At 41.4% G+C, this 26089-nt stretch overlaps 1 protein-coding gene across 6 annotated transcripts in view; it reads left to right on the forward strand.

Annotated features, from left to right (window-relative positions):
* smap1 (small ArfGAP 1) overlaps positions 1-26089 on the forward strand; it is a 252271-nt gene that overhangs the window by 175944 nt on the left and 50238 nt on the right. For all 6 annotated transcript variants that reach the window (XR_013497795.1, XR_013497794.1, XM_078213304.1 and 3 more), the window contains one exon: positions 17102-17229. Coding sequence is in view for 4 of the 6 variants with exons in the window: in XM_078213304.1 (XP_078069430.1) it covers positions 17102-17229 (128 nt within the window). In the remaining 2 variants the exon portion in view is untranslated. The remainder of the gene's footprint in view (positions 1-17101; positions 17230-26089) is intronic.

Consider the following 26089-nt stretch of genomic DNA (forward strand, 5'->3'; position numbering starts at 1 on the left):
CACTTGGAAGAAATGTTCTGAAAGAAATTGCATTTGCTATGATCAATTTATCACATGCTGGTGCCAAAGTACAAGACCGTCTACTTCTCTGCATTGGAAGTTTGAATGGTTTGTGTTAACTGACTCAAAATTTACCTTTGTACTTTTTTGGGATCTGAAATGCTAATTTGCAATTGCTGCTTGATATCCATTGTGTATCAATGAAAGGCATTCCTATGTCCATGAAAGCTTCCCTGCGATGAGTTAGTTCTCTGCAGTCTGGATAAGTGTTTAATTTTGTGTAATTGGTTCGAGTGGATCTAGCATAAAATAATAATAGGGTGAAACTAGAGATGACAGAATCGACACTGGTCTTCCCTGCGCACAGTGAGGGTACAGCAATTTATGCTGAGGTGTAAAGGACAAGTAGCAAGTTTCCCAATAACTGAATATACGTTCCAGTAAATCTAATTTAAGAAGTGGCAGTTAACTTTGCTTTTCGGTTTTATGCAAGGGGTTGTGCTCTAGGTGATGGCCCTGTTTCCCAAATAGTAAAAGCAATTGCCAATGCTTCTGTATGAATAAAGGATAAAAGCAAATTACTGCTGGAATCTGAAACCAAAAGAAAAAATGCTGAAAAATCTCAGCAGGTCTGGCAGCATCTGTAAGGAGAGACAAGAGCTGATGTTTCGAGTCCAGATGACCCTTTGTCAAAGCTAAAAGGCATAGAAAGTGGGAGATATTTATACCGTAGGGTGAGTTTTTGTGACTGTGACTCATCTTTAATTCCCCCACCCTATAGTATAAATATCTCCCACTTTCTGTGCCTTATGGCTTTGACAAAGGGTCATCTGGACTCAACATCAACTCTCTTCTCTCTTTACAGACGCTGCCAGACCTGCTGAGATTTTTCAGCATTTCCTCTTTTGGCCAATGCTTCTAATCTGGAATTATGTTTTGACTTTTAGGTATTTTAGCTAAATGTTGAGGTGCAGCAGCTCTTAAGTCTGGCGCAAGCATTTGAAGGTTTCACTTGGTGGTCACAAAATCTTTTCAGCTCTCCTCTGGTAGAGGCACAAACGTTGGTGCAAAAGGTGCTCGCTTCATGTGCCCATTAATATTTATCTTTTGGTTTTTAAAAAGTTTAGCTGCCTGCCAATTGAACTAGAGATGATGGATTGTCCAATGCCAGACTGCATTCTTGTGGGGCTATGGGGTCATGGTCTCCATTTTGAGTCCACCGATCTCTCACTGGACTGTCCAGAGTCGTGGAACAAAACAGAGTATTTCCTGTATTTTACCAAGCTGAGCTATGATATTTATGAACTTTATCTATTGCTTCTGAGCTTTGCTGGCTGTACTCAAATTCAACAATTCGGTTTTGCTCCAGTTTGCTTCCCACTGTTTTTAGCTAAAGAAGTCATTTTGCAAGTTTATAACAAGTAGTCTCCTGAATATTTTATACACCCATGGATAATTACAATTAACAGCATTGAACTTTGCACAGTAAAACCACAGAGCTAAAATTGTTCACAGTTCTACCAATGATTCAGCTAGTTACAATAAAATTGGGTCTTGGGCAGTACACTAGGAATCTGTGTTTAGATAATATATATTAAAATTAAGTTTTAAAGTTTATTTATTAGTGTCACAAGTAGACTTATGTTAACACTGCAATGAAGTTATAGTGAAAATCCCTTAGTCGCCACACTCTGGCACCTGTTCGGGTACACTGAGGGAGAATTTAGCATGACCAATCCACCTAACCTGCACATCTTTGGAGTGTGGGAGGAAACTGGAGCATCCGGAGAAAACCCACGCAGACACTGGGAGAACGTGCAGACGCCACACAGACGGTGACCCAAGCCGGGAATCGAACCCGGGTTCCTGGTGCTGTGAGGCAGCTGTGCTAACCACTGTGCAAAAGTAGCACAGAAGATATGAAGTTGAACCAAAGCTTACGCGAGACATGTTACTGATGGATTGAAATATAAACAGAAGGGCCAAACGACTTGTATTTAAAATGTAAAACACTTGAAGTTGGGGTTCCCAGCACCAATTTGTTTTTGTCATTTCATCTAGAGAGTAAAATCAATTTCCAGATGAATTGTTTTCATGTAGCTGGTAGGTTGCGACTGCTTTTGGAGAGAACACTGATGGGTTTTTGTCATCTGGTATTGATCTCAGAAAGCTAACTGCTGCTAAAATATGAGAGACAAAAGAAATAGCTTCAGTATTTAAAGGCTTCATCATTATTTTGCCAATGATTATAAACAGTGGAGATATTTCGGCGTTCATCATGTACTTTGCTGAGAGTAAAGAAGCATTTAAAAAGGAGCAAGCACAGTTTTGTCATAGAATCATAGAAATCCTACAGCACAGAAAGAGACCATTCGGCCCATCGAGTCTGCACCGACCACAATCCTACCCAGGCCCTACCCCCATATTCCGACATATTTACCCACTAATCCCTCTAACCTACGCATCTCAGGACACTAAGGGCAATTTTAGCATGGCCAATCAACCTAACCCGCACATCTTTGGACTGTGGGAGGAAACAGGAGCACCTGGAGGAAACCCACGCAGACACGAGGAGAATGTGCAAACTCCACACAGATAGTGACCCAAGCAGGGAATCGAACCCAGGTCCCTGGAGCTGTGAAGCAGCAATGCTAACCACTGTGCTACCGTGCCACCCTTGTATAGTTGGATTCATGATAAAAGCTGACAATGTAAGGTGATTTGATGTCATCGATTAGGGTTTAGAGAGTTCTACGTCTTAATGTCTTTGAAACTGAGATTTCCTTTTAACACTGACAGCCTATCAAACCAATATTTTATTCCTCCTCTGAAATGCAATTACACATAAGAAATAAATTTGACCTTCAAATTGAACTATGAATCATGACCCCTGAAATAATTCTGCTTCACGAATGAAAACTAACTTAAAAGTTGCACACAGCCATTATCTGTGAGTCTTCTTTGCAAAGCTCTGCTTGAATGTTTTTTTACCACTTTGGTTCACACTGTGCTCATCTCAAAGCTCTCTTCGAATCATTGCAATCTGACCACAAAATTGACATGCTAACAACATAATATCATTCAATATTGTCAACTCTATTCCCCACCACTATCTCTCATTTCCACCTGACTGCACTCCATATTGTCCCAATAAAGCCAGCACTAAAGCTGACTCTTCCTGTCTTTAAGTAGTCATTTTTCGAGTACCTAAAGGGCTCCATGTTTGACCTTTCCTTTTCCTTGTTTTTCCTTGAAGAAATTGATTTGTTACATTGGATGTTGTTTAACCTTGGTGTCCTGTTATGTTAAAAGCAGCAGACCCCGCGCTTTTTTAACTGTTTAGGCCAGATTTAACATTTCGTGCATTTGGCTAAAATTTTGTACCTTATGGCTCATTTCTTTCTTGTGTGAAATGCTTTTGATGCATGATTCTTCAGCGATCACTTGCTAGTGAGTATGATTGACCAGCTAGGAAACTCTGTCGCTGGTCCTGGGTACTTTGGGTCCTAGTGTGGCTGATGAGCCCCATACTAGAGCTGCATCCCCAATCGCAAACCAGGCAGGTGTTTCTGGGAGGTGAGTTTGGTTCTTGGTTTCTAGATATTCCTTTCCCAGATCTCCTCTTGTTCTTGAAGAAGTGTGTCCCTTCAATCAGGAGGTTCCTCCAGGTAGGTCTCTTCTGAGCATTGGTTCTCCCAGGCATTGACATCTATGTTGCATTTCTTGGGGTAAGCCTTCAGAGTGTCTTTGAACTGCTTCCTTTGTCTTTGGGAGCTTTCCTTGAGCTAGAAGAAGAAGATTTACTTTGGCAATCGGGATTCTAACCCACTAAGCACATGGCTAGCCCAGCAGAGTTGACTTTGAGGCATGATATTACATTTAAGGGTGCTAAATCCAAATACAAGCTGCTACTTTTGTATCTCACTTGCTCAGTAGTTCCATTGAGCTGAGAACTAGGAGAGTAAGAAGATAAATTCCTAAACAGTTAGGGAAATGGCCACAGCTTCCCCTCTCCACAGATGCTGCCTTATCTGCTGAGTAGTTACAGCATTTTATGTTTTGTTTCTAATTTCCAGTACCCACAGATTTTTACTTGTTTGGGTGTTAATTACAGAGAAAAATTGCTATTTTCTTGGGTTTTATTGGAGTAATTAACAGTTCATTCCCTCTCACCCATGTATGTGTCATGAATTTGGTTCATGGATTCAGTTTGAATTAACTTTTTGGTGTATAAAAGTCAGCTGGTGACATCTTAAATTCTCTCGCTGTCCATGGGGTTCGCCTGGGCCCTTGTTAGGTTCTGAACTAAGTGAATAATTAAACGAATATCTCTCTGCCTTTTGGTGGTATCAATTGATGTTCCTTACATTGCCACATTGTGGCAACCTATTTGTTTTAATTGGATAAGCACACCAAAAGAGTGCAGTAGATTTGTGGTGGATCTGGAACTGAGAATTTTGCCACTGGGCAAAATGATCTATCCAGTCCCTGAAATTCCTCCTCTTAGTGCAGTGTGGATTTGCTTCATCGCCTGTCCAAGTTTCTGTTACAAAATTTGCTGCCGTGGGAAAGCATTGAGACGGAGCAAAATGTTGGACCCAGGGGAGGGGAAAATGTGGGTATACTCCCCACTGACTACTTTTGTATATCTCTGTGTAATGTTTGAGCAGTGTTTGTAGAATTTTAAGAGCTGGTGGTCAACATCCTCTCTGGTCCAAGAAAATTGACTTTTTTCCCACCCTCCGCTTTCTACAAAGAGGACCCAGGTCTCCTGACCAGAAAGCAGATGTTTGAAATATTACCAAATATCTAGCAACTATTCATGATCTTTTAAAGGACCAAAACTTTCAAATTACATTTTGGGAAAGCAGTGGCAAAATGGTATTGTCACTAGACTCGAAACCAGAGATCCAGGGTAATGCTCTGGGCACCTGGGTTCAAATCCCACGCTGATAGATCGTGAAATTTGAATTCAATAAAAATCTGAAATTAGAAGTCTGACCATGAAACCATATCAATTGTTGTGAAATCCCTTGTTCCAGTACAGCCACATCACTGGCATCCACCTGGCAATGTGGAAGATTGCCCAGCTTTGTCCTGTCTACACAAATCAGGACAATTCCAATCCAGCCAATTACCGATTACATCAGTCTACTCTTGATCATCAGTAAAGCGATGGAAGGGGTCAACACTGCGCTATCAAACAGCCATATCTAAATTCTGCCTTGTAGCTGGCCTTCAATGCTCGCGAGATGCCTCGATCTATGGCTGGATGAGGGAAGTACAATTGGGCGGCGCATAAATTTTGAAAGCTCTGAGTTCTGCATCAGGATATGCAGCACAATTATCAAGGGAGAACATAGTTTTGCAGTCCTCCAGGATGATCCACAGACCGACAATAAGCCCTGGCTTCAGGGGCAAAATGGTTCTCGTACTAATCAAGGAAAATTTGTCTAGTCATCCAAGTGTGCTTATTGGCCCTGGAAACAACAGGGAAAGTCCTGATCCCCTTGAAAGACCTAGGACCCTGGCTTTTACCAATAATAAGTAATTTATACCTGTGGGTATCTACTGCATTTGAACAGTAAATTGTTTCTTAGAATATTTGAATCTCATTGGTGCTGTCTCATCCACAGTTACATTGGTTTTCCTGGGAATATGCCTCAAATATAATGAAGTCTCATCAGCCTTGTGCACTTGCTCTGCTGGTAGACCTTCTTCCGGTATTATCATGGAAAATGCATTCTAGTTTGCCGCTGCAGCTTCATGGTCAACTGAAGCTTTTTCACTGCATACTTTCAGCAGATGTACGCCATGACATTTTAAAATTTGTCATACCATCCTGATGAATATTCACATGGTGATGTTAGACTTAACTCCTCGTGGAAAACTTCCCCTTGGGTCATGTTAACAAAGTGATCCAGTGGATTTTTTTTGCTCCAACGCTGCCTGGTCCACTCTAGTAATATTTTGTGCACATAGACATGGATAGTCTTTGATTGATGGAATATTTTCATATTATTGATTAATTAGGGCACATAACCGTCAGCATAAAATGCTCTCCTTTTCCTCTTCCATATGGTCAATGTAACAATGTCATATTCTGCGCTGAATCTTTTCAGTGAGACATTCTTCTCTAGACCCATTAGTATCTCCACTTTCTGCTTAATACTCAGTGACATGTTTCCTCATGGTGCTCCCACCAGCCTCAGGACTTCCTGTTGGCCTTTTTGACATGAAACCAGGGTGAACAAAGACTGGAAGAGTGACACTTGTTTGAACAGTGTTTGGACTGCGTGTATTCGATGCGGGAATCAGCAGTGCCTCCAAATAAAGCCGCAGCTTAAAGGACCCTGCGTACCAATTTCAAGTTGCTACCCCAGGTGACGTCATCGAATATAGCCAGATTTTGGGTTCTTCCTCAGCTTTTACCTTGCTGGAAAAGGAGTCCAGCACTATATATTATCAGACATAATAGGAATGCAAACACAGTTATTCCAAGCTAATAGGTTGGAAAGCTATGCAGTTTAGTGACGCCAAATGGCGAGAGTGCCAAAGGCTGACTTTTATTTTGTAGTGGGGGATTCTCTGGTGGCCTGATTTTCTTAAAAACTTAAGAAAACCTAAAAATTAATCTTGCAAAGGCAAAGTCTGTGCTTAAGATGTAATTAAACTTTATTTAAAAACATGAAAAATCATACAAGACAGACAAAACATTAACCTACGGCCGTGGGAGGCCTTTAGATGGTTGAATAGCTCTGGGCCCGTGCTGCAAGACCTCTCCAAAGATGTGAGGCACCGAGCCCAAAGTACAATACAGTTATACCTTTTGCTTATCTAAGATACTCCTAATTAACTTAAATTCAGTTTCATTTCATATTAACATGTCAGCTCAAAACATGACAGATTTATCTCAGCCAATTGTGATGTGCTGCTTGACATGATGATATTTCACTTGTCTGTCCAAAAACTGGATCTCTTCCCTCTGGCAAGACTCATTTCCTTGTTGCTTTGTAACTCAGGGTGCCTCTAGCCAAATACCATTCCCATAGGCATACTGCCAAAACAATCTGATGGTTTCCTTTCTGGGCCCAAGAAATTACACATTCTATGTCTTGGACAATAGATGCCCTATGAGTTGGATACTTAATGGGCGGCACGGTAGCACAGTGGTTAGCACTGCTGCTTCACAGCTCCAGGGACCTGGGTTCGATTCCCGGCTTGGGTCACTGTCTGTGTGGAGTTTGCACATTCTCCTCGTGTCTGCGTCGGTTTCCTCCGGGTGCTCCGGTTTCCTCCCACAGTCCAAAGATGTGCGGGTTAGGTTGATTGGCCATGCTAAAATTTCCCCTTAGTGTCCTGAGATGCGTAGGTTAGAGGGATTAGCGGGTAAATATGTCGGGATATGGGGGTAGGGCCTGGGTGGGATTGTGGTCGGTGCAGGCTCGATGGGCCAAACGGCCTCTCTCTGCACTAGAGGGTTTCTATGATTTCTATGATGTTTCAATAACTGTCCCGGGACTCAAAACTATATTTACTCTGCCGACTAATGGATTTAGCAATTGAACTTCTTGAACGTCTCCAATCATCTCTGCAGCGCGTGCGTTTTGACTGAGGCGAACAAGTATGTTAGAAATGTACTTTATGTTAAAATACATTATTTAATATGCAAATATAGACGCTTTAAAAATCATATCTTTATTTTAATGCTGTTATCACATCCACATTTGAGCAAACTGCTAACATTATCTTGATAGGTAAAAATCATCTTAACCCTTTCCCTCCCAGCTATTATATAAAACTACAAATCTGCCTGTGGATCTGCTAGCTAACTCAGAACTCCCTTCCACAGTGCCAAATGCTGACTTTTATTTTCATGCGCAAAGTAATATTTCTAACAGTGATGCTTCATAGTAAAATAGTGCATGTGAGTGCAATTCTGAGACATCAGCATGCTGGGACATTGAATCACCTTTTCCTCGATTGGTTTGCAGATGATTTGTACTTTTGAGGAGAAAGAGGGCAGAGAATGTATCTTGCTTGTAATGTTAAAAATCCTTTTGCTCAATTGTGCTTAAATGCCAATGAGAATAGTTTAAGAGCTCCTTTACTTTTTGCAAGTACACAACATGGAGTAAATTATATATCCTTCTATCTGAGTGCTTAGCTGCTGAAAAGCACCTCCCAGCTGCATATTTGACCTGGTGTAAAATACTGCTTGGCCAAAAGCAACTTATGTTTACATAGTAGTTGTAAAGTAGAAAAAAATGTCCCTGGGTATTTCACCGAGGTGCAACAAAGAAAATGAGTACCCAGCCAAAACGGATACTAGGAGGGAGACAGATTAGACAAAAGGGGTGGATTTGAAAGCAGAGGGAGGCTGCCATGATTTCCTGTGTAGCAATAGTGATTGCACATCTGCAGTAATTGTACGGCACACTGGAACATGCTGAGTGCCAAGGCACTGTATACACACAGGTTCTCTTTTCTAATTTTAAAATTTGACCCGCTGCTTAAAAACTCAAAAGGTTCATGAATTTGACAGCTTGAAAAGGTAAGTGGGATGGAGGAGAGTTTTGTAGGATTGGGGGTTTATGGTAAGGACCCACTTCCTGCGTGCCATAAAGTTCTGAAAATGAGCACGTGAAGCAGATATTGATGCAAAGAGCAGCTGTTGGTTGCCAAAAAAGCTAAATGATTTAACAAATAAGATTGCACAACTTAAGATAATTTGCCAATGAAAGAACTGTGATTTTTGAAAGCTCTGCTAGACTGTTGAGGATGTTACCTGAATAATTTAAGTGAACAAGATTCCTCTTGAATAAAAGTTCATCTGATATTTCCTTATATAAGAGTAGGTAGTTGCAATTCTTCGTAGTGAGTTTTCATTTTGAGTTGTCCTTTTTTCAAAAAGAAAGATTTGTATCCCTCTTATTGGCAACTGGTGAAATTTCTAACCAGCTATAGTTTGCTTATTTTGCATGTTAATCCTCTTGGAGCTTTGAATTTAGCCCAGGTCTTGGACCACTCTTTGATCAGATATAGAATCAGTGTCTAGAATATACAATTTGCATACCACAGTTTTAAATGCAATGGGCCCAAAAATACTCAGAGGCAAGCTGAGGCATAATAGATCCAGGAAGTTAGAAATGTCACACTTCTGCCCAAACTTCTAGTCGCTTTTTTCAGAGGTAAAACTCCCACCTGCCCTAATGTTAACTCCAGACATCAGTGGCAGCAGGACCTGGGTAGTGATTTGCTTTGTTCTTATCAGCCAAAGTGAGGCTGATCTGGAAATCCTGTCCTAAACATACCTAAACATTTCTGAATGTAAGTAAAGCCTTTGGAGCCAAATGTGTCCTCGCTCTTAAAATGCCTCAGTTCATTCCTAGCTAAGGCAGCTGCCACACGTAATGAAATGAATTATTCCCACCCTTGCCCTTGATGCTCTGACATCAGGAGTGGAAGTCAGCACCTTCCAATTGACTTGAACTTGTAGAGCAGTGCTAAGAATTTTCAGGGATGGTCCCTTTCGCTGATCAACCTCTCTGCTAGTTTATCAACTCTAATAGCACAATGGTAATGAAATATGGCTGGAGTATAGTGTTGCTACATTTTATTTGAAAATTTCTTGTCCTTCAAGACAAAAATGGTTATTTTCATCATCTGGGGTGTAATGTTAAAAATCCTTTTGCTCAATTGTGCTTACAAGCCAATGAGAATAGTTTGAGATTTCCTTTCACTTTTTGCAAGCACACAACATAAAGTAAATTATGTATCCTCCTATTTGTGAGTGCTGAGTTGCTGAAAAGCATCTCCCAGCCCCATATTTGACCTGGTATAAATACTGCTTGGTCAAATAGCAACTTATGTTTATACATTTGGTGTATTGCATTCGCTGCTCCCAATGTGGTCTCTATATCGGAGAGACCCAAACATCTTCATCTGTCACAGCTTACAGCTTCTCTGCCGTTTGGCCATTCACACCCTTTATTCTCTCTGTGAACAGCTGTTAGAAGTCTTTTCCCCTGATTTCTATGGCTATGACTCATCTTTCATTCCCTTACACTGCAGTACAAATATCTCCCACTTTTTACGCCTTCTAGCTTTGACAAAGGGTCATCTGGACTTGAAACATCAGGTCTTTTCTCTCCTTACAGATGCTGCCAGACCTGCTGAGATTTTCCAGCATTTTCTCTTTTGGTTATGTTTATACAGTGGTTATGAAGTAGAAAAAATGTCCCTGGGTATTTCACTGAGGCACAACAAAGAAAATGAGTACCCAGCCAAAACAGATGGTAGGAGGCAGACAAATTAGACAAAAGGGGTGGATTTGAAAGCAGAGGGAGGCTGCCATGATTTCCTGTGTGACAATAGTGATTGCACATCTGCAGTAATTGGTTGTCCGACACACTAGAACATGCTGAGTGCCAAGATACTGTATACACGCAGGTTCGCTTTCCCTAGAAGGAGGTGATTCAATGTCCCAGCGTACTGATGTCTCAGAATTGCACTCACATGCACTATTTTACTATTCAGCATCACTGTTAGAAATATTACTATGTTCATGAAAATAAAAGTCAGCATTTGGCACTCATGCCATTTGGCGTTATTGAACTGCATAGCTTTCCAACCTATTAGCTTGGAATAACTGCAATGTATTTCCAATCCTAATATGTCTGATAATAGACAATGCTGGACTCCTTTTTCAGCGAGGTTTGGTAGGGTTGGAGTGGGTGCGTGGGTGACTGCTAAGGCCAATCGACTTCCAAAACGTTCTGCTGCAAATAAGACAGGATATGTCTAATTTGGTGTTTTGGACAAGGATTTCCTCTCCTTGGGCTTTCTCATTGCCTCTGTTATGTGCTTGCTTTTTATGGAGTCCGCATCCTTTTTTTATTTGGTTGCACCAGATGCAGTGATCCGGGGCAAGCTTTCCTGAGTCAATATCAAAATTCCTCAATGAAGTCTCCAGAATGTCCTTGCAGTGCTTCCTTTGACTGCCACACAAGTGCAACGCGAACTCGATCTGCTAATCAGATTCAAAAATCTAAACTTAACCAGATGGAAATATGTGAATCTAGAATGTTTTTGCAGGTAACCAGGTCAGATCACAAGTCTGCTATTGAACCATGAATGCAATGCCAGTGCAAGCAGAGTTTGTAATTTAAAATGACATTTGTTGTTTTGTGTATCATAGGCAGCCCTGTATCTTCTCGGGAAGTACAAGTGGAACTTAACCTCGAGCATTCTCCACCGTCATGTTAAAAGTAGGAATTGGTTCTGTGAGAAGCGCACCCGTCCATTGGGAACTAGACAATCTGCCAGGAGTGCTTTATTTGATTTACAATCCATAAAGGCCATTAAGGAGAAGTGATCTAAATTATTCACTCCATGTCTCAGTGCAAATTCAAAAGTGGAAGTAACCATCACAATAGCTCTTTAGCAATGTACTCTTTGGCTCAGTGTTTCCAAATGATGCAACTGATGTCCCTGAACTAAAAATGCCGTTGACACAATTTTTGTAGGAAAAATCAGAGTTCCCTTTTGAAATGATCGTCTGTTATATAGTGGAAATGAATAAACGAAAGGCTCGTGCACTGTCTTCAGCCCCCAATGTAGGTGCCAGGTTTGGCCAGAAGTTGATATTTTAGATCACTTCTCCACGTGTCTCAGGCAATAAAATAATGTTTTAACTCTAAATAGGCATGAATGTACATGTCTAATTGAGTAAGAGTTTTAACAACAGGTTAAAGTCCAACAGGTTTATTTGGTAGAAAATGCCATTAGCTTTCGGAGCGCTGCTCCTTCGTCAGATGGAGTGGAAATCTGCTCTCAAACAGGGCATACAGAGACACAAAATCAAGTTACAGAATACTGATTAGAATGTGAATCTCTACAGCCAACCAGGTCTTAAAGTTACAGACAATGTGAGTGGAGGGAGCATTAAGCACAGGTTAAAGACAGGACAGCCAGTGAGAACCCCCACAACTTGCCTCCTGGACTTGCAGAATCTCACTGGCTGTCCTGTCTGGAGACAATACACCTCTCTTTAACCTGATTGTAGGGCGGCACGGTAGCACAGTGGTTAGCACTGCTGCTTCACAGCTCCAGGGACCTGGGTTCGATTCCCAGCTTGGGTCACTGTCTGTGTGGAGTTTGCACATTCTCCTCGTGTCTGCGTGGGTTTCCTCCGGGTGCTCCGGTTTCCTCCCACAGTCCAAAGATGTGCGGGTTAGGTTGATTGGCCGTGCTAAAATTGCCCCTTAGAGTCCTGAGATGTGTAGATTAGAGGGGTTAGTGGGTAAAGTATGTCGGGATAGGGCCTGGGTGGGATTGTGGTCGGTGCAGACTCGATGGGCCGAAGGGCCTCTTTCTGCACTGTAGGGTATCTATCTATCATCTATCTATTCTGTAACTTGATTTTGTGTCTCTGTATCCCCTGTTTGAGAGCAGATCTCCACTCCATCTGACGAAGGAACAGCGCTCCGAAAGCTAATGGCATTTGCTACCAAATAAACCTGTGGACAAAGAATTGCGAGTAGACTCCTTGTTGGTACAACCAATATTTATTTAAAACACAATCAATAATCACCCACCCAACCAACAAAAGTTATCATATTAACGTTCAAGTCTAATACTAGACCTTGACTTAACTTTGCGTGACTGGCAGATATTGACCTTTATCTGTGCACTGGTCTCTGTAGTCCTCTGCGCAGTCTGGACCTTTGGTCTGGTCTGGCACTCTAAGTTACAAGGGCGCTGATGGTATTGTTGCTAATCAAGAGTGGTGTACTTCTGTTTGTAAATAGAATTGTATGGGCATCTGAGAAACTATAAACCTTTTGAGAAAAAACATTGAGACTGTTGAAAGCAAAACGGTTGAGGTAAATAATGGTGAATTGAAAATTTAATATCAAGAGAGGAAGAGACTTTACACGGAAAATATATTTTCCTCCTTTCCAAGAAAAATATTAACGTGATACATGAAACCGAGGGTTCATTATTAATTTGTTTCTTGATGAATTCTAGTTCATGTTTATGCACTTCACTACTCTCAATAGCTGTATCATACTGAGTCAATATTTGATACTGTATGCAATTTTACAATTCATTAAAGAAGTTATAATTTTAAACAACAGGTGAAGCATTCTGCTGCTGTAGTCTTATTTGATTTATGAACCTATGCAGCTTTCAATCCCCAACCATTAAAAATGCACTCTGAATTCTTTTGAATTTGCTGGATAACTTGGAGCTTACTTTAATAATATGTGGCAAAATACTTACTTCAAGTTTGGCCAACACAGTCTTTCATGTCAATCATACGAAGCTAAAATTATCCTAGATTATGGACCAGTAGGTATGACATCCCAGTGTTACAATTTTGTCTGAATCTGTGTCTGAACATTGAGCTAATGTTTTTTGCTGCAAAGACCAACATTTTGCAGTAGTAATTCTTCGAATTTGAGTTCGGTATTTAGTGTGGAAGCACATTTTACAGAGATTCCAACGAATTATGGGAGCTCCCTCAAGACATTTGTTGTGCCTGTTATTGATAAAGGATGTGCATTTTACATAGCACTTTTATATACAGTAGCACCTTTTTATAACCACATGTAGTCCCCAATGCTTTATAACCAGGAAATGTGATCATTGTTGTAATGTAGGAAACATGGCAACCAATTTACACACAGCAAGTTCCCACAAACAACAATGTGATAATAACCAGATAATCTGCTTTTGTGATGTTGATCAAGAGATAATTAAAGGCCAGGACATTGGGGAGAACTTCCTTGCTCTTTGAAATGGTATCAGGAGATCTTTATCTCCACCTGAGGGGGCAGAAGGGTTATCAGTTTAAAGTTTCGCCCAAAAGAAGCATCTCCAACAGTGCAGCACATCCTCAGTACTGCACCAAAGTCTCAGCATAAATTGTATTCAGATCCTGGAGTGGTACATGAGGCCACAATCCTCTAATTCGGACATGAGACAGTTACCAACTGAATCACAGTTCACACAGGTTGATTTTTAGAGCTGAGTAGTTCGTAAGTAGTTTCTGGTATTGGACCACTTCTGTGAAAATTAAGAGGCCAATTTTCTCTGAGTGTACATTTTAGGCTAAGCAGTATTGGTTTTGGATGTTATTAACCTTGTATAATGGAAACACCTATTCCAGTGACTATTATTGAATTCTGTTTGAATTTGAATTCCTTAAAAGGACAATCTATAATTTAAATCTGAACAAAGGAAACTGCGAACGTATGAGGCATCAGTTGACTACGATAGATGGGGAACTTCACTAAAAGACATGGCAGTTGATAATATTGAAGGAATGAATGTAAGCAATCAAACTATTACACATTCCCTTCTGACATAAAAACACAGCAGGAAAAGTGACCCAACCATGACTAACAAAATAAATTGAGCATAGTATTAGGCCGAAAAAGGAGGCATATAAAGTTGCATATAAACAAATATAGGTCCCTTACAGTCTGAAATGGGAGAATTTATAAGAGAGAACAAGGAAATGACAGAGTAATTAAATAAGTACCTTAATTTTGTCTTCCCTTCACAAATCATTTCCGAGAAATGCTGGGAATTTGAGGTCAAGGGAGCAGGATGAATTGAAGGAAATTAGTATTACTAAAAAAAATGCTGGAGAAACTAATCGGACTGAAGCTAATAAAGCCCCAGGACCTGGTAATCTACATCCCAGGGTGCTAAAAGAGGTGGCCATGGAAATTATGTAGGCGTTGATTGTCATCTTCTAAAATTCTGTAGACTCTGGAACGGTCCTGGAAGTTTGGAGGGTGGCAAATGTAACCCCGCTATTTTTTTTTTAAAAAGGAGGGAGAAAATAGGAAATTACAGACTGGTTAGCCCAACATCAGTAGTAGGGAAAATGCTAGAGTGTGTTATAAAGGATGTGATAACAGGACACTTCAAAAATATCAATGGGATTAGACAAAGTCAACATGGATTTACGAAAGGCAAATCATCTTCCTCAAAAAAACCAACTAGAGTTTTTTAATGGCATGACCAGCAGAATAGATGAGGGAGAACCAGTAGATGTGATGCATTTGGATAAAGTCCCAAATCGGAGGTTATTGTGCAAAATTAAAGCGCATGGGATTAGGGACATGGATCGAGAATGGTTAGCAGACAGTAGGAGTTTTTTTGGAGTGGCTGGCAGTGATTATTGGAGTCCCACAGGGATCAGTACTTGAGCCCCAGCTATTCACAATATATATTGATGATTTGGATGCAGGAACCAAATGTAATGTTTCCAAGTTTGTTGATGGCATGAAACTTGGTGGGAATGCAAGTGGTGAGGAGGATGTTAAAAGGCTTCAAGATGATTAAGACAAGTTTTCAGTTTGACAAATATATGGGAGATCCATCCACTTCAGTAGGAAGAACAGAACAGTAGAGTATTATTTAAACGGTAATAGATTGGAAAATGTTGACTTATAAAGGGACCTGGGTGTCCTTGTACACCAATCACTGAAAGCAAACATGCAGGTGCAGCAAACAGTCAAGAAGACAAATGGTATGTTGGCTTTCATTGCAAGACAACTTGAGTACAGGAACAAAGATGTCTTACTGCAGCCGTACAGGGCCTTGGTGAGACCACACCTGGAGTATTGTGTGCAGTTTGGTCTCCTTATCTAAGAAAGGATATACGTACCATAGGGGGAGTGCATTCACCAAACTGATTCCTGGGATGGCAGGATTGTCATATGAGGAGAGATTGGGTCAACCAAGCCTGTATTCACTGGAGTTTAGAAGAATGAGTGGGTATCTCATTGAAAAGTATGAAATTCTGACAGGGCTGGACAGACTGGATGCAGGGATGATGTTTCCTCTGGTTTGGGGGGGGTGAGGGGTCAAAGTCAAGAACAAAGGGTCACAGTCTCAGGATATTGGTTAGGTCATTTAGGACTGAGATGAAAATAGATTTCTTCGCTCAGAGGGTGGTTAACCTGTGGAATTCTCTACCACCAGGAGACTGGAGGCTAAGTCACTGAATATATTGACAAAGGGAATAGACAGGTTTCTGGACTCTAAGGCATATTTGTGTTTTCTATGATTTTGACACAATTTCAGAATATAGAATTGAATGCTCTGTTTGTATGGATTAGATCCATTCAATGTGTGTAGCTTGCCCTGAGTTATTCCCCTCCCTTATTTGCAACAGTTGAAAGATTCTTCTGGTAATTGACTTCCCATGTTTGATGGTATAGTAGTTCCTACCTATCCAAAACCCCCGATCTGATTTAACACTGGAAAAATTAGTAATAGCTTTTAGGCCAGAGAGTTCTCATTGTTTCGGTCAGGAACCACATTGTGCAATATCATTCAAAGTTGAGTGGCTCCTCCAAAAAATCTTGTCATTCTCCTCTTAATTTTACATCTATGACATAACTAAATTGAAGCTCCCTAAATTGGTTTTCTGACAGCATTCTTGATGTCTTTGCTGCTGAAGGTTAGCTTCTAGGTCAAATAACAATTTTGTCCAATAGACAAGTCTGTAAGCCACCAAATAAGAAGTGACAGTGTTATCCTATGTGATACTTTAAAAGGTTACAAAGGGTTGGATAACTTCCAGCTAGATAGTCACTCTGGAGTTTAAAGTGATTTTTTTTTCCCCCTTCTAACTCTTTCAAAGTAACTATCAGGGTAAAACTGGCAGAACCATCCAAAGTTAGCGATTGAAATCGCTTGTGTCAGATGGTTGCCAATCCAACGCAATCCTCCAAAGGAAGTTAGCACATCTGGGCGATTGCCAGGTAAATCCTTATGTGGGAACTTCCTAGAGGAATTCCCCAGTGCATTATTTGGTTATCCCCAAATGTGACGCTGGAGACCCAGGAGGTTATAGGCCAGAATTGCAGTACTGAATTATCAGTACTCTAAGCCAAACTAAATACGTATTGAATGTAATCCTATTTTGAAATGTTATCATTTTGAATTGACTTAGCCTGTGCCAAGCAAACAATACTTAAGTTACTCCTGTTTACTTTCCAACAGATGTTATAAGCAGCCTGAAAAGTCTTTTGTACATTGGTGTACTTATGCTGTCTGCTTTTCTCCCATCAAGATACTCCTGTTGAAGCTCCTATTGCTAATGGCAGCACCACTACAGGGACAAGCTTGAATGATGACCTTGATATTTTTGGCCCTATGGTTTCCAATCCTCTTCCACCATCGGACACCCAGCTACATCAGGTAAAATTTGAGCATCATCACGTGGTCTATTTGCTGTTTGCCCAATTATATTGCAGGTGGTGGGGAAGCAGCAGTGGAGAGGGAGCATGTTTGCAGGTTTCCTACTACCCATGTTCCAGTTTTAAATTCAGTTGACTAAGTGACAAGCTCAGAATTGTGCCGACCATTTATGTTACATAACTTTGAAGCATTTTGGATTTTGTTTACCTACCTTACTTGAGGCACTGCAGGTTATAGCAAATTTCTTTTTTTGGTGTAAAGTGCCTGATTGTCTACCACTCGATTGAGGTCGAGACTTTCACCCAGCGACCGTGAAGGAACGACAATATAGTTCCAAGATAGAATTGTGCGCGACTTGGAGGGAACTTGGGTTTAAGGAGGTTGGAAGTGTGCTGGACAAATAGGATGCAACAGTTCAGTGTAGTCTGGTTCATCCTGAGACAGTGCTCGAAGAGGGAACCTGGTGCAGTCTGGTTCATCCTGATGCAGTGCTTGGGGAGGGGACCTGATGCAGTCTGGTTCATCCTGAGACAGTGCTTGGGGAGGGGACCTGGTGCAGTCTGGTTCATCCTGAGACAGTGCTCAGGGAGGGGAGCTGGCGAGATCAGAGAACGGAGTTTGTTTGGGCTGAAGAGCAGCCTGTATAAATAGGAGTTCCAAAATAGACCCGAAGGAGACTCCAGAGGTAACAGTGTGGGAACAGGTAGAGAAAGCATTGTGAGATATTAAGATAAAAGCAAAATACTGCAGATGCTGGAATCTGAAACAAAAACAGAAAATGCTGGAAAATCTCAAGCAGGTCTGACAGCACGTGTGGACAGAATAGAGACAATGTTTTGAGTCTCAATGATCCCTTGTCAGAACTGAGAGCAAAGAGAATCAATGGAGATTTATACTATTGGGGTGGGGAGTGGAATGGGACAAAGGGAATGTAAATGAGGATATGAGGATACAGAAGGCTGAGAAGATGCTGAGAAAGTGTCCACTAAGTGATCAGAATGTGTGAATGGCAGAACAGAGGTACAGATTGTTAAAGGACTGCCTGAAGAATGTGACAGTTGCACTGAAAAGGGGCTGGGGGGTGGGTGGGGGTTGGGGGGGAAGAGAGCTGGAATGGAGAAGTACAAAAATGGAGGTGAGATAGAAGGATAAGGTGGATAAATGAGATGAAACAAAATGAAATAAAATAAATAGAAATGGAGTGAAGGTGGAAGAGAGAGTTCATCCTCTGAAGTTGTTGAACTCCATGTTTAGGCCAGAAGGCTGTAAAGTGTCCAATCGGAAGATGAGATGCTTTTCCTCCAGTTTGCATTGGAGTTCACTAGAACATTGCAAAAGGCCAAGGACAGACGTGGACAGGAGAGCAGGGTGGTGTGTTGAAGTGGCAAGCGTCGGGAAGGTCAGGATCCCACTTGCGGGCGGCCGAAGGTGTCCAGCAAAATGATTATCCAGTCTACGTTTGATCTCTCTGTAGAGTAGACCGCATTGGGACAGTGAATGCAATAGACCAGATTGAAGGTGGTGCAAGTGAAGCACTGCTTCACCTGAAAGGGTGTTTAGGATCTGGGATGATGGGCAGGTGTTACACCTTCTACGATTGCATGGGAAGGTGCCATGGGCAGGGGTGAGGTGTTGGGTGTGATGGAGCAGTGGACCAGGGTGTCCCGGAGAGAACGGTCCCTGCGGAATACTGATGGGAGGTGAGGAGAAGATGTGTTGAATAGTGGCATCATGTTGGAGTTGGCGGAAATGGTGGAGCATGATCCTTTGAATGCGGAGACTGGTGGGGTGAAAAGTGAGGACAAAGGGACCCTATCCTGGTTCTGGGGGGGGGAAGGAGAGGTGGCAAGAGCAGTGGCCCGGGGGATGGGTTGGACGCAGTTGAGAGCCCTATCAACCACAGTGGGTGAAAAGCCAAGATTGAGGAAGAAGGAAGACATATCGGCAGCGCTATTTTGGGAAGTGGGCATCATCAGAACAGATGCGACGGAGGCGAAGGAACTGAGGGAATGGGATGGAGTCCTTACAGGGCGTGGGGCGTGAAGAGCTGTAGTCAAGGTAGTTGTGAGAGTCGGTGGGCTTGTAATGGATACTAGAGGACAGTTTATCATCAGAAATGGAGACAGATCAAGGAAGGGGAGTGTCAGAGATGGACCATGTATTATTTGCCTGCCACTGAATAGGTAAGAGAATCAGGCACATACAGTTCCACTCAGCTACAGCATAATAGTGGAGATGCACTAGAAAAGGATGGTGTGGTGAAGATCCTATTTCTATCTTGCTGAACAAGAATGTCATTGCATATTTCTCAAAAATTAAGGAATAAAGTTACCTATGCAAACTTCAGGACCCATGGTTTATATATAAAAAACTGGTAGCAATACTAGTAGTATGTTGCATTCTTGTATAACCATACTTGCAGAATTTCTCATTACAATCCCTTGCCTATAATCTGTGTGCACACCTGTGTAGCAAACATTGAATACTATTCAGGAACTGGACTTCATAGTCTCAGGAAGTTCTAAATGTGCAGCTCTGTTTTTGGTTTCTTTGCCTGGCCAAGCATTCGTTGGTTCAATTGGGACCCGAATGTCTTTGGCAGATCAGCCACAGTACCTATGATGGGCCCTAGAATTATACAAATTTGGTATTCTCCCACAGTGTGGAGGGTGCCTGAAGCTTCCTTCACATACAGCAATGATCTATTCATCCTCTTCAGCAATGTTGGTCTGGAACTAAGACTTAGCTTCATTTTTCAAATTTATTATATATTTATAAGCAGGTAAGCCAAGCTAGTCCTATAGTGTGTGGAGCGTATAAATTATTTGACAAATAAAGATTCTACTATGTGGATAGACTGCTGGAGGAGATTATTGATGTGATCCTGTTTGGTTTGCTTTACCAGATTATCCCATTTAGAAATGGAGTTAAGATCCCAAAGACTGCTTGAAGATGACATTTTCTATTTCCCTCTTATGAACTTAATCTAACTACAGTTTAAAGGATTTCATTTTATTCACCAAGCCCCTTGATTTGCAACTTGAAGTCCTAGCTTATTTTGAGCATCTGGCTGTGGGTTGGAATTGTACAAGGGGGTGCATTTCAAGGTGCATGAGAACCATTTCTGGTGTTTTTATTTCTCATCAAGTTGGTGCTCTGCTTGCTGCTTTTGTACCTTGGTTCTTCTGGTCCGGACAACATTCCTGCAGACATCTTCAAAGCTGCGGGTCACAAACTCTTGCTCAAACTCTTAAAACCTTTTACAAAAATCTGGGAAGAGGCACTGCCTCCCGACTTCTGCAATGCCATCATTATTTCACTTTTTAAGAAGGGTGATAAATAGAGGTTCTGTGAACTTTTCCCCATTCTTGAGGAAGATTCTCACATGAAACCCCCTGAACCATCTTCAATGCGTCAGCGAAGGCATACTTCCAGAGACCCAGTATGGTTTCCGGCCATTCAAGGCAAGCGCATACATAATCAGTGTCACTGACAAATCCAAGGAAAGTGCCTGGAACAATACATAGAGCTCTGTATGGCCTTTATTGATCTGTCGAAGTCCTTTGACTCGATCAACAAACAACAAGGCCCTTTGGAAAGTCCTCTAGAGACTTAAATGTCCAGCGAATTTTTTACTATCTTGTAACTCCTACACGATGGTATGACGGGATCCGTCCTTTGCGGTGGTTTGGAGATTGAGCTTTTTCGTATCTGTGTTGATTGCCCCAACTCTCTTCCCCTTCTACCTCAGCCTGGTCATGGAACTGATTGGTGACCAACTTCCACAAGGGGTCACGGTTGAGTTTTGACTTAACAGGAAGTTTTTCAACCTCCAGCTGAGAGCCAGGACTAAGGTCACCCTCCAACATATCCATGACTCAAAATATACTGACAACTGTGCAATTTACTGACAACTGTACAGTTGTGGACCACACTGCAAGCAGCACTCAGAATACCCTTGATCTCCTCAACTCCACATATAAAAGGGTTCGCCTCTCACTCGACATCCAGACCAAAATCATCCTCCAACCCTCTCTTGGACAAGCACCTGCATCTCCAGCTATTGTTATTGGTGTCTTAAGAAGTCATTGAACACTTCCAATATCTTGGCAGCTGCCTTTCTCAAAGGCCACCTTCAAAGAGAGGATCAAACGCAGAAGTAGCTGTGCCAGCCTTCCAAAAATTGCACAACAGATCTTTGACAACAGAGAGTCTCCATAAGGGGGGGGACAAAGACGTTAGTTTACAATGCTGTTGTTGTTACCACCCTTCTCTATTGCAGTGAGACTTGAGACACCTACAAAAGACACTTCAGGTTGCTGGATAATTTCCACCAGTTGTGTCTCTGCATTATATTCAAAGTCAACTGGGAACATAGGTACAACTCCAGCATCTTCACTGAAGCCAATTCCTCAATCATCACAACCATAATAATGTGAAATCAGCTGGACATTGCATCTGCCAAATAATCAGCTTCCAAAACAGATCCTCCTTTCACAACATAAGGATGGTGCCTGATTTCAAGTGGGACGGATGAAATGTTTTAAGGACACTTTGAAGGCCACGCTGAAAAGGGATAAATTGACATCAGTGTATGGCGGAATTTGCTGCCTGACAATACAAGTTGAAACTGTCTGTTTAAATTCTGCAGAGAAGCAACAAAAATGGAAGGAGAGGAAGCAGAACCCTTTTTTTGAGAACCCCACCTTTCCTCAAGACGCATCTTGAATTCTCTGCCCAAAGACCTGTGGCTTCAGGATGACTCTCTCATCGTGATTCCTAGCAGACGCATTCTCGTTTTGAGGTGACAACTTTGTTTTCAAGGAACTGGGCTCAATGCTTAACTCATCTGTAATATCACACACAAAATATAATCACATACCTCCCAATACACTGCTTCAATAATGTCAGCTGTCTCTCCAACTTTTACAGATGCACCATAAGAAACATTATTTCTGGTTGTATCACAGCTTGGTATGGCTCCTGCTCTGCCCAAGACTGCAAGAAACTACAAAAGGTCATAAATGTCGCCCAATCCATCACACAAACCAGCCTCCCATTCATTGACTCTGTCCACACTTCCTGCTGCCTCGGCAAAGCAGCCAGCATAATTAAGGACCCCACACACCCTGGAAATTCACTCTTCCACCTTCTTCCGTTGGGAAAAAGATACAAAAGTCTGGGGTCACGTACCAACCAACACAAGAGCAGCTTCTTCCTTGCTGTCACCAGCCTTTTGAATGGATCTACCTTGCATTAAGTTGATCCTTCTCTACACCCTAGCTATGACTGTAACACTACATTCTACACTCTTTTCCTTCTATACATATATATATGGTATGCTTTGTCTGTATAGCGCGCAAGATGCAATACTTGTCACTGCATACTAATACATGTGACGATAATAAATCAAGTGAGAATTGAGTGAGGGAACCGTGGTTTACTAAAGAAGTTGAATCTCTTGTGAAGAGGAAGAAGGAGGCTTATGTAAAGATGAGACGTGAAGGCTCAGTTAGGGTGATTGAGAGTTACAAGTTAGCCAGGAAGGACCTAAAGAGAGAGTTAAGAAGAGCCAGGAGGGGACATGAGAAGTCTTTGACAGGTAGGATCAAGGAAAACCCAAAAGCCTTCTATAGGTATGTCAGGAATAAAAAAATGACTAGGGTAAAATTAGGGCCAGTCAAGGACAGTAGTGGGAAGTTGTGCGTGGAGCCTGAAGAGATAGGAGAGGCGCTAAATGAATATTTTTCGTCAGTATTCACGCAGGAAAAAGACAATGTTGTCGAGGAGAATACTGAGATACAGGCTATTGGACTAGACGGGATTGAGGTTAATAAGGAGGAGGTGTTAGCAATCCTGGACAGTGTGAAAATAGATAATTCCCCTGGGCCGGATGGGATTTATCCCAGGATTCTCTGGGAGGCTAGGGAGGAGATTGCAGAGCCTTTGGCTTTGATTTTTATGTCATCATTCTCTACAGGAATAGTGCCAGAAGACTGGAGGAAAGCAAATGTTGTCCCCTTGTTCAAGAAGGGGAGTAGAGACAACCTTGGTAATTATAGACCAGTGAGCCTTACTTCTGTTGTGGGCAAAGTTTTGGAAAGGATTATAAGAGATAGGATTTATAATCATCTAGAAAGGAATAATTTGATTAGGGATAGTCAACACGGTTTTGTGAAGGGTAGGTTGTACCTCACAAACCTTTATTGAGTTCTTTGAGAAGGTGACCAAAGAGGTGGATGAGGGTAAAGCAGTTGATGTGGTGTATATGGATTTCAGTAAAGCATTTGATAAGGTTCCCCACGGATTGCAGAAGATACGGAGGCATGGGATTGAGGGTGATTTTGTGGTTTGGATCAGGAATTGGCTAGCTGGAAGAAAACAGAGGGTGGTGGTTGATGGGAAATGTTCATCCTGGAGTTCAGTTACTAGTGGTGTACCGCAAGGATCTGTTTTGGGGCCACTGCTGTTTGTCATTTTTATAAATGACCTGAATGAGGGCGTAGAAGGATGGGTTAGTAAATTTGCGGATGACACTAAAGTTGGTGGAGTTGTGGAAAATGCGGAAAGTTGTTGCAGGTTACAGAGGGACATAGATAAGCTGCAGTGCTGGGCTGAGAGGTGGCAAATGGAGTTCAATGCGGAAACGTGTGAGGTGATTCACTTTGGAAGGAGTAACAGGATTACAGAGTACTGGGCTAATGGTAAGATACTTGGTAGTGTGGATGAACAGGGAGATCTCTGTGTCCATAGACCCCTGAAAGTTGGCACCCAGGTTGATAGGGTTGTTAAGAAGGCGTACGGAGTGTTAGCTTTTATTGGTAGAGGGATTGTGTTTCGGAGCCAGGAGGTCATGTTGCAGTTGTACAAAACTCTGGTGCGGCTGCACTTGGAGTATTGTGTACAGTTCTGGTCACTGCATTATAGGAAGGATGTGGAAACACTGGAAAGGGTGCAGAGGAGATTTACTAGGATGTTGCCTGGTATGGTGGGAAGGTCTTATGAGGAAAGGCTGAGAGACTTGAGGTTGTTTTCATTAGAGAGTAGTAAGGGCGTGGAATGCCCTGCCTGCAGCAGTAATGGACTCGCCAACATTAAGGGCATTTAAATGGTCATTGGATAAACATATGGATGATATTGGAATAGTGTAGGTTAGATGGGCTTTAGATTAGTTTCACTGGTCGGCGCAACATCGAGGGCCGAAGGGCCTGTACTGTGCTGTAATGTTCTAAATCAATACTACTTTGATAAGACAGATGCAATTCTTGTTAATTTCTTGTTTTTTTCAATTGGTGTTCGTTTGATTTTTAAAAAATTAGTGTGGGGCCACAGGGAATATTTCACCGCTTCCCAGTTAAGAAATTTCCTGACTAATAAAAACGCTGCTTCTAATCAGCTCAGCATGAAACATGATTATGATTGACCATTGTAGAGGAGTCTGGAACTTGCTAGTCTTCACCCTCAATTGTGTGTGTGGATGTGCAAGGGTGAGCTGGAAGGAAGGGGCTTTGATGTAAAACACTGCTAAGATCAAGGAAGATGGTAAAAACTGTGAACCTGTGCTGTCAGAGCTTGCAATGTGTTACCATAGGATTTGCATAAAACAAACACCTTAAGTTTACTTTGAATTGCCTTAAGGTCATAAAAATTGATGTAAATGTTTCAGTGCAACATCTGCAGTGCATACAGATTGCAGCCTAATTGGAATGTTTCCAAAAAAAAGGCCACAAGGGAGAAGTGTCATCAGTTTGTAAAATGTAGCTTTCAAATCCATAATGTAAACTGTTTGAAATGTAGTCACAGTCCATTATTCCCTAGATGCTCTCTCCAACTTATTGCTACCATTCAGGTGCTCAACAGCACCTCTTTCCAGTTCAAAACCCAAACAAATTCTCATTTGGTCAACCACTTCACATTATGTAAGTTAATGAATCTTTTCAAACGATTTTACAACTTCGAGAAAAATAGCTGAAAATTAGTAATAAGCCGAGGAAAGGAGGCAGAGTCATGTCTATTGTATATTGAAAATATTCTTTTAATGTTATTTTTGAAAGCACAGTTCAAATTTATTGATGTGCTACTGATGTAGATGGGGTAGGATTCATTGTTGGGTAAATTGTACATGATCTGTCAAAGGAGCAAGTCACAGCAAATACAATAAAAATATAATGTACTAAATATGTTTGGCTATACAGCAGAAGGTCATCAATTTGTGTTATAAAATAAACTCTCCTATGATTGGGAAGGGGATTGAAGGAGGGAAATTCTGTGACAAGCCTCTAAACCATTTGTGACCAAATGTGCACATGATTCCAACACTCAGAGGCTTATGCAGAGCACCTTTTAAGTGCAAATATTTGTGCAATAATCTACCCTGAGTTCAAGAATTCTGTTCAGAACATGTGTTACTTTCTGATTCAGAAATCACAAAAGCAAATTGCAAACAAATCACTGGTGATACAGATCTGCAAATAGCTGTGATACATTATATGCACCATACTAAATGCCGTCTATTCTGCTATTTGTTTCTGAGTTGAATTTCCTTGGGAATATTTAGCCTAGACTTCCTCACCTCACCACCATTTTCTGAACTGTAATATTGGATGTGCAATCAAAATTTTAAAATAATATGCATGACCCTACCTTTTCATAAGTAGTCAACACAATTCTTTTTTTCCTTCAGCAGTGCAGAATTGTAGGGACAATTCTACTGAAAATGTTACTGTTTTAAAAATTTGAGATTGCAATGTTTAGTTGACCTTAACTGGATAAATACTCTTGCTTGCTTTAATGTAATGTGATAGGTGCTGCCATAACCTTAGTTTAAAATTCTGAATTTTTTTTGAGCTCATTGGATTCA

The sequence above is a fragment of the Mustelus asterias genome, chromosome 5, assembly GCF_964213995.1.
Source record: "Mustelus asterias chromosome 5, sMusAst1.hap1.1, whole genome shotgun sequence".
Classification (NCBI taxonomy): Eukaryota; Metazoa; Chordata; class Chondrichthyes; order Carcharhiniformes; family Triakidae; genus Mustelus; species Mustelus asterias.